The following is a 13,298-nucleotide window of genomic DNA, read 5'->3' as shown; positions in this document are numbered from 1 at the left end:
AAGTAACGAACATCTAAAAAACCCAACCCCATTAGTGTTTTACTCTGAAAATATTTTCATGGAGAAGGAATAAAGGTGTTGTGAGCTGAAGGCAGAACAGGCCAAACCCAGCCTTGTTTGTCTCAAGAGGGAATTTGTTTATAGAAAAATGTGTTTATTTGGCTTCTTTTATTTTAGGAATCCTGTTTCTTCTCTGTCTTTTGCCATTCCCTGTGTGTTCAGGTTCTCCCTCTGTCTAATGCTGGGCATGGAGCATTCTGTGCAGGCATGTCCTCTGTAGGTTTGGGATGCTTTGAATTAGCTGGGGAACCCCCCAAGGCAGATCCTCCCTGTGTGTCTAAGGAAACACAGAGCTGAGGCAGCTCCAGGAGGTCTGTGGTCAGAGCAGGCTCAGTGGCACACTTGTTTTTGGCATTATTTTTTCTAGCAGGTACTTCTTTTAGCTAAATACTGGCTATTGATGATTTTGCAGATGACATAAAGCTAGGAAGTATTAATAAAATTAAATTTTCAATTAAGAAAGCAAATTGAGAAAAAGATAGTTGAAAGTCCAGAAAGACTTGGATCATTTGAAGCACTGTATGGGGTGAGATGAGTTAAAGGTATAATATCCTTAGGTAAGAATGGTACTTAGGATAGATAATGAAGGATATGTTACCTTCAGTGCAGTTCAGAAACCCTTGTGGCAGCGTTTCCAGCTGATGAACTGGCTGTGGTGTGAGTTAAAAATAGAGTATTGTAAGGGAACACTGCATGGAAAAAAGTGAGTCTTCTGTACACTGGTGTTTACAGGGTATGGGGACAAGTGGGTTTGGGTTTTTTTGAACAAAATCTGCTGTTGGTTTTTGCATTTCCACACAATGTAAAACTGAAGACACAGGTGGTTGTGTCTCAAAGCCTGGTCCTTGGAGGAAAACAAAGTGTGTCTGTCACCAGTTGGTTGGTGATTTTTCTGGAAAAGCAAAAACTTAGGATAAGAATGTGGAGATTCTATCTATAAATAAGAATTTAAATGTGATGCTGCCATACAAGCCCACCTAGCTACTTCTGAGTTTATATGGCTTTGCCTAAGGAAAGGAATATTATTTCCAAATCTTGTAGGTATTTCCATAAAGTCCTGAGTTTTGCACCTCCAAAGAACAAAAGACTTAACAGCTGTTCCTGGTGAAAGTTCTGTTGCAGTATGAGAAATGTACCTCTGAGAAAAGACCTAAGAGCTGAAATGAGTGTTAAATGCAATTGGCAGTTTCTCCTACAGTTAAAGGAAATGTAGTGGAAACCTGGGCTTCTTTTAGCAGAGCTGTGTCAATGTGGATTAAGGCCCATAAGCAAAACACTAAAAGAAGACCTGAGGCTCCATCCCCGCTCACAATGGGGTATGAGTTTTGTCCTCTGGTTTTGTGTAGAACATACCTCCCTCCTTGACACATATCAGAACTGATGCAGAAATGAGTTCCCCTGTGCTGGGTTTCTTTGCCCCAGCAGATACCCTCCACTGTTATTTGGTTGATTTATATCTGACTATTTTGGTGTTTTGGTCATGCAAAAGTAGACATTTATGGCTAGTGACAAAGGGCAGCAGGACAGAAGTCAGATTAATAAAACAGGAGGCAGAGGCTGAGCTGTCAGGCATCTCTCACCTGGCTGAGATGCTTTCAAAGCCACCTCCAGCACTGAATGTTGCCTTTCTCTGCAGGAGGAACTTCTGGAAAATAATTTGCAAACGTTGGCTACTGATGTGGCTCCAGTGTATAAGAAGCTTGCTCCGGAAGCTTTCCAGAACCAGGTAGGTGTGTGACACTCAGCTCTGAGCAGCAGCTTGGTCCCAAACCAAGGAGCAGCCCCAGGCCTTGTGGTGCTGTAGAGCTGCTGCTTCCAGGGGCATTTGGCAGGTTTTAATGTACTGCACCTCCAGATTTGAACTGAGAGAGTTCAGTTGTGGCCTGAGCTGGGCACAGGTGACAAAGGCTCAGAGATAATACTGTAAATAAATTGGTTTCACTGTTTCAAGACACTTAGAGTCTGGCTGACCTGATTATCTCGCTGACATCCAGCCAGAAGTGTTCCATGTTTGATAGAGAAATACGTGCTTTTTGATCACTGTGGCTTCTTGGCTGCCTTCACTCTGTCACAAGGGGGGTGGTGGCCCTGGGGCTCCCAGCCCCTCCCTTTGAGTCCCAAGTAGCTGTAGTGTACTGTCCTTGCAGGTGGAGAACGAGCACATGGGCCCCGACTGCCGGCTGGGCTGCCAGGCGGGCCGGCCCTTCTCCGGGGTCACGGCCTGCATCGACTTCTGTGCCCACGCACACAAGGACACCCACAACATGCACAACGGCAGCACCGTGGTACGTACGGCTGGGCAGGGCTGGGCACCGAGCCAGGCACCACTGTAGGGACAGGGCTGGCTCAGGGATCACTGTACAGACTGGGGCTGGCTCAGGGATCACTGCATGGATGGGGCTGGCTCAGGGGTCACTGTACAGACTGGAGTTGGCTCAGGGGTCACTGTACAGACTGGGGCTGGCTCAGGGATCACTGTATGGATGGGGCTGGCTTAGGGGTCACTGTATGGATGGGCTGGCTCAGGGATCACTGCATGGATGGGGCTGGCTCAGGGGTCACTGTATGGATGGGGCTGGCTCAGGGATCACTGTATGGATGGGCTGGCTCAGGGATCACTGTATGGATGGGGCTGGCTCAGGGATCACTGCATGGATGGGGCTGGCTTAGGGGTCACTGTATGGATGGGCTGGCTCAGGGGTCACTGTACAGACTGGGGCTGGCTCAGGGATCACTGTACAGACTGGAGTTGGCTCAGGGATCACTGTATGGATGGGGCTGGCTCAGGGATCACTGTATGGATGGGGCTGGCTCAGGGATCACTGTATGGATGGGGCTGGCTCAGGGATCACTGTATGGATGGGGCTGGCTCAGGGACTGTCCCACAGAGCCAGGGATCACTGTGATCACTGAATCTGAGCATGGAAGGGAAACCCACAGATGGGTGTGGCTGTTGTGCAAACACCTCGCTGGACTGCCAGTGAGAAAGTGGGTTGGGAATTACTCAAATCAGTGATCATTTAGAAATTCAGAAAGCCAAGCTCAAAGCAGCAAAGATAAAACTGGCAGTGTTCTCTGAGCAGCTGGAGCATTGCAGGGCTCTAAAAGTGAGGGTGACTTCTTGTACAGCAGTGCAGGTAATACTCAAGTAACTTCTCTATCAAAGGATGGATATCTAGAAAAAAAATCTATCTAAAATCTCTGCCTACTTTAGAAACAGTCTTTTTTAAAATTTGGAAATGCAATTTGACTTAGTGTTGCTGCGATGCAATAAAATGTTGCATTTACACCTATAGTTAACATTCAGCTTTTGAATGTAAGAGCAGTGAAATGACTGGGCCAGTTGTTTAATGTTAATTGTGTGCTTGTAAGGTGAGCAAATGGCTGTTCCTTTAAAGTATGGAAGCAGGTCTGGGAATTCACCAGGAATGTCAGTCCTCAAGAGACTATTATTTTTGCCAGCATTCTTCTGTGTGGATATTCTGTATAAGAATGTTGAAGTATACATTGCAAAATTGCTTCTGAAGTGTAGGAATTGAATGCCCTTGAAGATCCTAAACTTGAAAATGAGGCCTCCTTATCAGACAAACTGCATGGTATACTCTTTGATGAAATTTAGCTCAGGTGCTCTGAAAATAATAGTTTAAGGGCTCCATTCATTGCCCATTAAGTTAAAAGACAAAATGAAATGGAAACCAAGTCTTCTACTCATTCTGCCATACTGGATCCCAGAGAAGTCATAAGTTATGGCCAGAAGCAGCTGGAGGAACAATTAAACCTTTTGTATTGGGGAACAGTTCTACAAATACATTTATCTGTAATCACTTGATGTCACTGCAGCTTCAGGTTATCCTTGGTGTTGATACTTTATGGATTGTACAGGGTGTGTTTGCAAGTAATTCTGTCTCAGAATCAGGGAACATTACAACTGTGTAAGGTCTTTATATGGGCCAGAACTTACCACTGTCTTACTATCAAGTTCTGCCAAATTTTGTCAGTCTAGCAGAACATTACTACATCATTTTAACTGCTGAAAACTATGCCTTGCAATCTGGTTTTCATTGGGTAGCTCACTCACAAATAACTGCTGCATCCCTGTGTTCTCTTTATTTAGGTGTGATTGCTCTTTATTTCAATGTACTTGCAGCAAGGGGCTATTTGTAAATAGGAAAAAGCTGTAAGTATTAACACCCAATTTACCTGCTTGAACTGGGACACTGAAGGTGAATCAGAGCTGGAGATCCCCTGTGATCTGTGGGAGCTGGGGCTGTGGGGACAGGACACAGCATCTGTTCTCTGTCTGGGTCACAGTTACAGTCACATGGACTGGGAGCCTAAAGCAAAAAATGTTGATTTTTTTGCAGACAGGGTGGCAGAACACGCTGGGCTTGCTTCAGTCTAGATTGTTGTGATGATAATCAAAATTAGGGTTGCTAATTTTGGCTTATAACCAAATCTGGTAATGCCATAGGAAATGTAGTGGTAAGAACACAAAAAGAAATTAGTATGTGTGATCCCAGCACCTGTCTGGTCACCTCCTGCAGTCCTGTCTAGTTCAGAAGCTGCTCTGGGGCTGCTGAGTCAGTTTAAAATATGTGATGATTTCTTATAAATCACTGGCCATAATGATGGAGGGGTCACTTACATAACTGTGACATATTTTGTCTGTAAAATGCAGTGTGTGCAAGTACAACACCTGAGGTGACAGCTCTCACACAGACTGCTCTGATAATCTGGTAATGGACAGAAGGAGAATGATTTGCACTACCTTAAAAACCTCAAGCATCTATGGCTTTACTGGTTTTGTCTTGTAATTTGATTGATTTTTTTTCACTGTTCATCACACCTTACATTTTAAAATCTCTACACAAGTGCACTTGTCAACTTGGTAAGATTTCTTCCCTTCCTCCTTATTCCAACACAAAATGGTTAATTTATAAAATCTAAAGCTCCTCTGGGCTAAAAAGGTTCAAGTAAATACCTTGTGAAATGGGTGAATGCTGCTGGTTCTGTTGGTGGAAGTGACACCTTTTTGTGTTCTCCCCTTGTCATTGGTGCCCACAGGTATGGAAGGAATGCTGTGCAGGGCATCCAAAGTAAAGGAAAACCACAATCTATTCAGATTACTTAAACCAGAGACAGCAAAACACTTGGGTGAGGTTAATGATAACGAATGAGTTTACACTTAGAAGAATATATTATCTAATGAGCTGTCAGTAATAACTTCTCACCACTGCCTCTGCCAGAACTTCAGAAAAGCATTCTTGGATTTTTCTAGGTATGTATTTGATCAGCTGCATTTTTTGTATGTGACTCTGAGAATAAATCAGGCTGTCATTTAGCAGTGGGAGAGTTTTGGAAATGCCTTCTGTAAAACAAGAGAAAACAGTGCATCTTAACTTACCCAAACTGAAGATTACTGTTAACTGGTAATTATCACTGGAGATCTGAGAGACAGAACTTTGTCCCTGGCCAGCAGAGTCTTGCCCTGAATTTAGCAGAGCTGCTTTTGGTAGAAAGCTGAAAATACAAACTGCTGTTCCCTGCTTGCTCTGTAGTAGAAAGAACACACCTGACATTCCTGTAGAAATGTAAACTAATGTGCTGAGAGAGGTCAAAGTAATTTTTGCCAATGAATTGTTATTAAGAACTTTAAGGCAATAAATGCACCATTCATTTTTACTCAGACACTTGTGTCATCTCTGTGTTCTCTAAGGGCCCAGCTGTACATGACAGCTGCAGTGTCAGGGGCAGTGTTCCTTGGGGGATAGAAGCTAAAGGAGCAACACAGAGAGAAGCTTTACAGTTATTAATGGAGTCTGTGAAATGGAAGTTCTGCTGTTTCTTTACTGGATTAGCTGGGAAGGAGGATCACAGTCCTCATGCCCTTCAGTCACTGCTGTGGCACAAAGGCTGTGCAGGCCCTGGCTGGGACTGTTCTCACCCGACAGGGGTGTGGGCTGGGGCTGAGCAATGGGAGACCAGCGCAGTTGTGTGGAATCCCTGGAGCCACACAGACTGCAGAGGCATTGGGAAGAAGGGCAGGAAGGTAAATCTATGCTTCAAGGGCAGCTACAATATGTAGTTTATTACTGGCAGCAGAAGTAGTATCAATCAGCAATCCATCCACTAAGTGCTCCCAGTTTGGATAAAATCCAAAGCCTCTGCTGTTCCCATCCCTTCTTGTACTTCTGTAGGACAGCCTGCTGTGTCACAGCACGTGGCTCCAGGCCTTTGCAGGAGCTGACAGGATGTCTCTGCATGGTTACACCACATTGCCATTGCCTCGGGAGCTGCAGGAGAACCAGAGGCTTAGGCTGGGGCTTCAGGTTATAACAAAGAGGAGAGAAGATAAACCCTCTGGGCTGTAAAGGGTTTTCTAGTTCTGTTATTGTGAAAATGGAGAAACATTTCACGTTCACATTGGTAACCTGTGAGCGCCCAGAGAGCGGCTCGTGTGCTGTACCTGTGCCACCATCTGGGAGGCAGGGAGTGCTCAAAGGAAAACACAGCTGGGGATCCCACCTCCAATCCTGGCCTGCACACACCTGTCCAGGGTGGATCAGGCCAGCAGAACCCCACGGTTTGTCTCGGCTGCAGAAAAAGCCCAGAGGTCTGTGTGTGTCCTGGCAGGCAAGGATGGAGCAGCACCTGGGCCCAGGGACACCCACTCTGCTCTCCAGCTGCACAGGGGAGGTGTGGGTAGGAAACTTGGTTCCATCTTTAAGCTTTAGAAAGGCTGTTTGACTGCTCTGCTGAAACTTGAATTTAAAACATCTGTTCTTACAACACAGTGGAAAAGGCTCCATCATTTCTACATGCGAGGTTCAGGAGGACAAAGGCAGATCAAAGAGTCCCAGAATAATGCACTGGGAGCTGTGTGGCTACAGATGTTTCTCTGGAGATCTCTGGAGGGAATTGCATTGAGTTCCTCATGCACTTCAAGTTTAAAAGAAATTAATAATAAAGTCTTACAAATACGCAAGTTTCACCATGACATCACTAAACCCAAAACAGGTAATGGGTTTGATCGCCACACACACTGGAAACTGGAAACCTAAACAAACCACTTGGCCAGCATTTTCTGTGGCCTTTGAGCATCCTGGATGATTTAGCTGCGTGTTCTGGAAAAAGCAGAGTAGCAGGATATGCAGCTTCACCCTATAAATGGCCTTTAACAGAGCTGATGGTTTTCTCATGTTCGGGTTTAATTTTGGGCAGTTTGCAGCACAGTTTCAGTACCAATGGAAAGTGTTGCTTTTGACTTCTCAGCAAAAAAGCTTCTCTCTAAGTTTCTTAATGGAATATTTTGCACAGATTTGAATTCTGGAATGTTTTTTTTAAGCAAGTATTTCTCATTCAGTGGCTTACCACCTTCAGCTGTAAGATGCTGGCTTATATGTACAGCCTTCATTTGTAGCTGGTTTCCCCATAACATTAATTTTTCAATTACCCATTTGCCATTTTATCCTCACTTTTATGTTAAAATGTATTATGGGGGCACCTTGAAATTCTACATATAATAAAATAATAAAATAGCTCTTTTGGTATTTAGGCTGTAGGTGTACTGGTCTTCAGGGTTTTAACAGTTTTGGATATACATTAATTTTTTGATGTGTTCTAACTCAGTATTTAATATAGGGTGTGTTGGAGTTGACTATACTTTCACCATAGTTCTGTCAATATATTACAGCCCTCATCTTGTTTAGTTCCTCAAAACAGTTCTCCAGCTTTCCTGTTCCAAGGAAGGTGTTGGCTTTTGCAAGGAAATTTAGAACAGCAAACTGGATGAGGGTCTCAGTTTTCAAAATCATTGAGACCAGATTGAATCTTCAGGACTTGTGCATGGGCTAGGCATGGGCTGGACATGGTATTCTAAAAAACAAGTGGGAATTGCCCAGTTCCTGATGAGAACAAGTGGGAGCCAGGCCCCTCAATGCTCCTTCATTACTGCTTTTGATTTCAATTTAGAGGGGGAGGCTGTGCTGGGCTTTCTGAAACACCAGTCATATGGAATTGTGCTCTCTGTATGTCTGACCCTCCCTCACCTTTCCCAAGTAACTTGGAATCTGCTGGCAAATTTCAGCCAGATTTCACTGAACTTTGCAGAAACCGAATTGTCTTTGGAGATTTTCCCTCTTGTTCCGAGTTGTAAAATTTCCCCGCTGAGTGATCAGGTTTGGATCCAGGTCAGCTCCCCCACAGAGGAGCTGCAGGCAGCCTGTTCCTGCCGTGCCCAGCTGAGGTGGGAGCAGGGATAAGGTGCTGGGCTGGGGTGTGTGGGAGTCTGGAGATGCAGCTCCGTTCACTGCTCATGGAACAATGGTTGTTTTCTCTGACTCTCCCGTAGTGCAGAGGCTGCCCCGGAGGTGAGTACGCATGGAGCAGCACCTCAGCCATGCTACAGCTGCCCCCAGAGCCCTCCCTCACCCTGCCAGCTGCCTCCCAAAAGCTCTTCCCCCTTGTCTGCCCCTCAGAGCCCCTCCTGCTGCTGCTCTGCCACTGCCAAGCTTTGCATAGAGCCATTGATGCAGCCCCAGCCACCCCCTTATTGATCCAGGGTTTTTAGTTTGGGATTCTGCAACTTCAGTGTTCTAGAAATAACTGTGTGATGCCTTTATGCAAAAGCTGTGCTGTAAAATTAAAAATGTTTTGTTTTTTCCCCTCCTAAATAATAACAATATAATTCTCCTCCCCTGGAATCTTAGGCATGGTGACAAGATCCTGGGAAATTGGACTGACTGTTCAGGATAGGCATCGCATTCAGCCAACACAGTGATGGAATGATATGTTTCCACTTAGGGAGTATCATCCCATCCTTGGATGGATGGTGCTCGTATTCCTTTGTGTGTGTAGTTAGTAACTCCTGTGAAGCAGCAGCTCACCTGAAGTGTGAGATGATGTAGTGGTCCCTTAGGAATGTCACTGCTAAACCCAGGAAAGGGTGACTGTTGTACATGTGCTAAGGCACACAGAGCCGTCACCATCCCTTGGGAGTGACACCAGGAATCCTGCTGGTCTGAGTGCTGCTTTCAAGGGGAAGGGTTAGTAACAGCTGGAACTCCAGCACTGCTTACAATTGTGATAAGGAAACTGTTGCAATAAGTTGGAATATTTATACCCATTTCTGATGTGCCCTTATCAAACTGGATGTAACCAGCACTGTCCTGGGCTCCAGGATCTCACAACCCAGAATGACAGGAAGGAGGGCAGTGGCCTAACAGAATATTTCCTGGGTCTTGTGGCTTAATTACAGTGGGATGTTAATTTAAGGAAGTGCTGAGAGAGGGAGTGAGTTAGAGCTGAGATTTGCTAAAAATGTAGAGCAGTATAAGTAACTGTTTGCAGTGGGTTTTTCAGTTGCCAGCCAAAACCAAAACCAATTCTAGATCATAGAAACTTCTTTTTCAGTCCAAAAATAATAATTTTTTGTATTTTACAGTCCTTAAAAATGAATCTGATCATCAAAGATATATTTATGTATTTAAAAAATAATTGGAATGCTTAGAAATTTAACACTGTATTTACAGCTGAGATTATTTTCCAAGGTTGGCATATATTTGTGGGTAGTGTAAGCTGAGCCAGAGTTTCATTTTTCCTGTCCAAGACATGTGCCTTGATCTTGTTAAAGTACCAATAACTTTTCTGTGTCATTACAGATCAAACAAAATGTGTGTCAGATGTTTGCATTTGAAAGCCCCACAGCCCTGAGGCCGTAAAATGCAAGCAGGCAGTGAGGCCTGGGGTGGCTGCCCCAGTATTCCCAGCACTGGGTCTGTGGGGTCACCTGTCACTGTCCCTGCTCTTGCCAGGTCTGTACCTTGACGAAGGAAGACAACCGGAGCGTGGGGGTGATCCCGAGTGATGAACAGCTCCATGTGCTGCCTCTGTACAAGATCTCACAAACAGATGAATTCGGCACCGAAGAGGGCCTGGAAGCCAAGATCAAAGCCGGGGCCATCCAGGTGCTCACAGCATTCCCCAGGGAAGTGCGGATGTTGGCTGAGCCTCTCAGAGCCACCAAGAAAAAGAAACCAGACACGAGGAGGGCCCCGAGTGAAAAGCAGCCATTAATAGATAAAAAGTATTCAACACCGGTAAAGCTGAAAACCGAAGCCCCAGAAAATCTGGGCAACGCTTTGCATTGTTTAGGTGAGTGATGCTTATGAAATCCTGCCAGTCTCTTCTGATCCTGTGTTGCCTCTTGCACATCTGAGGGAGGGAAAAGCTCCTCAACACTCGGTTTCATTAGAACTGTGACTGGGCTGAGCCGTGTGGAGGTGCTTTTGATGTACACTGTGGTACCCGGGCTCGGATTCTAGGCTAGTCCTTCCCAGGGTAGAACTACAGTATGGGACTGTGCAGTAATGGGAAGTACAAGAGAAGGAAGAGGTGGAAGAAGCCATGGACTTGACTTCTCTGATTAGCAGGGGAAAAATAAATAAAAGGAATTAAAGCACTCTTCTTCCTGTTAGGAAGAAGAGAGGAAAATTAGCCAACCTGATGTAATTTTATTTCATGAGAACCATCCAGATATAGGTAGATTTAAGGGGAGAAATGACAGTTAAATGTATTTAGAAGAATGTCTGCATTTTGGGGGAATAACATTTAAAAAAACAAAAATGCATTTGTCACACTTCGGTAATGGCACTGAGCACTCTGTCTCAGTAGGGGACTCAGGGTGACTGATGAACCAGAAAATCAGTATTGCTGACCCTCAGGATATTAGAGAGACATTCAGTTCATCCACGTGCATGTCTGGGGACACAGCAACTCCATGCTAGGGCTGGGCTGGAAGTTCCGGAAGCGTTAGAGGGCTCTGGTTTGGGAATGAATCCTGAAATTGTTTGATCTCACTGCAGTGTTGTTTTGAAAGACTGAAAGAGGTTTATGGCCCACCTACCTGTACATGACATTACAGGTGCAGCAGGCATGGCTTCCACACCTGGAAGCCTTAACCAGTGCTGTAACAGCCAGGGTGTCCCATATGCCTTGGGAACACAGAACTTTATTCCTTGAACATGCAAAAGTAATAAAATAACTGCGTAAACAAGCCAACTTAGATCATTTGTTTGGACTTGAACTATTTTTGTAAAGTAATTTAAAAGGGCTGGTGATTAAAGTAAGGTACAGAGCAAGGAAGAAACACTTTTATGAGCAAGAAAGATTTTTAGGGATGGAAAAATAAGAATGTGAATAGAATATTTAGTTTCTATGATAAAAGTGCAGCTTTTGTCATGAAGTTTTGACAGTGGAGTTCCCCAAAGCAGATGTCAGCACTGTAAGCCCCACACCTGCCCATGGCCCCTGGTGCTGGGAGTGCCTGTGTGAACACTGCCAGAGGCAGCAGTGGCAGAGGAAGGTGAGCTCACCGCAGTGCTGGGCTCTGCCAGACAGGAACGTGAGGTGTTTCTGTACCTCTCTTCAGTGCTCTCTCCAGTCCTACAGGCTGAGGGCTGGGCACACACCCCAGCACCCCCCTGCTGCCCTGCCCCTGCCCCACAGTACAGTGCAGAGATCTGTAAACCCTGGATTTGGAGCACTGCAGTGTTGTATGTGCAGGGCTTGCAGTTACAGGGGATCAGTCATCAATTGCTTCCTTCCTTTCTGCCAGGGGCAGGTATCATTTTAGTCCTCAGGAATGGGAACTTGGGAGTCTAGCTCAGAATGGTAGACTTAGTATGAAAACAGGATCAGAGGGTGTGGGAGACAGCAGTTAAACTGGGCTATTCAGTAGTCACTCCTGATGGTAGACTAGAGGGAATGATTAATCAGGATCTTTTCATAGTAATAGAAAATAGAATGAAAAAAATCCTGATTAGAGTTTTATGTAAGCAGTGAACACAGCAGTGCTCAAGGCTGTTAAGCAAATCAGATATTACTATTAAATTTTCTCCTGATGGAAGAACAAAAAGATACTTAACACTGCAGCTGTAGAGGGAGGTATGGATAACTGAGGTATGTAACGTAGAGTACTCGGTTTGCTAATTGAGGGCAAGAGTTGAGAATATTGCTTTGGTTTTGCAAATATGAAAAAGAATGTGGAGAACATGCAGTAGGATGAGATTCCCGTGGGTGGTAGATACTGCTGGCCACGTGCTCAGCCATGTGAGGCTGTCAGGCTCTGGAGCAGCCCGGAGGATGATGGAGTCACAAGACTATGTCATGCTGCCCACTGTGTAGGTGTAATCTGTCTGTCTGGAAGAGACCTGACCTTCACTTGAGAGCCGCTGCAGTATGGCCCAGCTGGAAAGCTTGAAAGACCCCTCTAACCTGCATGTCTTCACATCTGGAGCACTGGCAATGAGAAAGGAACAAGGGAGGACTCGTCCTCTCTCCTACCCTCACCTGGCAGCCAGGATGGTGGGGAGGAGCCCGAGTCAGCTTGGCAGCGCCTACAGCTGTGAGGGCTTGGTCTGAGTCCCCACTGGGCCCAGGCCTTCAGGGAAAGTATTAAACAGTGCACTTGTCATGCACCTTTTACCAACTGCAAGCTGCACAACTCTTAATTTTTACACTTTCTAATTCTGAAGACCTTTGAAATTCTAAATTAGTATGAAATGTGTATTAATGACAGAGGCCTTACTTCCTCCCTTGCATAGTCCTGTCTTTTAACCACATTATTTGGGACAAATAAACATCAAAGATGAAAAGTTATTTCTGTCTCTGTAAATATCAGCAATTCTTCTTGGCCTATATTGGATAGAACAGGAGAGGACCACCAGCTTGGTGAGAGACCTTGGTGTGGAGGGAGCTGTTCTAATTACATTAAATGCTTTATGTTTGATTTCATGGAAAAGTTTTTCTTAAAGAGTCATTGTGGCTTCCTTATGTCCCACTCAGCTTCAGTTTTTGCATACTAACTATTGTGTCTGTAATTTATCCCTTGACTTTTTTGCATTCCTGTTGGAGGAATGTTTTTTTATCCATCATTATTTATAAATTATTAGAAGACAGAGTAGAAGAAGGAATAGTTCTTCTGTATTGGGTAAAGCAATTAACCATTCTGTGTATTTATGGAACAAAGAAGAAATACTGACAGAGACAGTACCTGAGAGCTCTCTGAGGGATGCCAGTCTGCCAGCCAAACACAGGTAAAGCAACTGCAGGGCATGATGCAAAGCCCATCCAAGACGATGGAATTCTTTCCCATTGATCCAGTGGTCTCTGGATGGAACACAGCCATGATGAGATTCAGTCACTGAGGAGCTGTTCACAGCCAAGCCCAGCAGCAGGGC

General features: G+C 45.0%; 1 protein-coding gene and 1 long non-coding RNA gene across 15 annotated transcripts in view; one reads left to right on the top strand and one right to left on the bottom strand.

Moving 5' to 3' along the window:
- Positions 1 to 13,298, bottom strand: part of LOC114003476 — a 54,580-nt gene that overhangs the window by 24,220 nt on the left and 17,062 nt on the right. For 3 of the 4 annotated variants that reach the window (XR_005565600.1, XR_005565599.1, XR_005565601.1), the window contains exon 3: positions 13,112 to 13,227. This is a non-coding gene — a long non-coding RNA (uncharacterized LOC114003476). Of the gene's footprint in view, positions 1 to 5,680; positions 6,354 to 13,111; positions 13,228 to 13,298 lie in introns of those variants that run through there. The other variant, XR_005565598.1, reaches the window with a different exon arrangement.
- TET1 (tet methylcytosine dioxygenase 1) overlaps positions 1 to 13,298 on the top strand; it is a 96,451-nt gene that overhangs the window by 72,365 nt on the left and 10,788 nt on the right. For all 11 annotated transcript variants that reach the window (XM_039386700.1, XM_039386698.1, XM_039386699.1 and 8 more), the window contains 3 exons: positions 1,697 to 1,786; positions 2,208 to 2,345; positions 9,873 to 10,212. In XM_039386700.1, the coding sequence (XP_039242634.1) occupies positions 1,697 to 1,786; positions 2,208 to 2,345; positions 9,873 to 10,212 (568 nt within the window). The remainder of the gene's footprint in view (positions 1 to 1,696; positions 1,787 to 2,207; positions 2,346 to 9,872; positions 10,213 to 13,298) is intronic.

This window comes from Pipra filicauda, unplaced genomic scaffold (assembly GCF_003945595.2).
Source record: "Pipra filicauda isolate LSUMZ 115617 unplaced genomic scaffold, ASM394559v2 scaffold4_size7858003_pilon, whole genome shotgun sequence".
NCBI classification, from domain to species: domain Eukaryota; kingdom Metazoa; phylum Chordata; class Aves; order Passeriformes; family Pipridae; genus Pipra; species Pipra filicauda.
The sequence above is the reverse complement of the archived record's forward strand: the minus strand, read 5'-3'. Positions and strand labels throughout refer to the sequence as shown.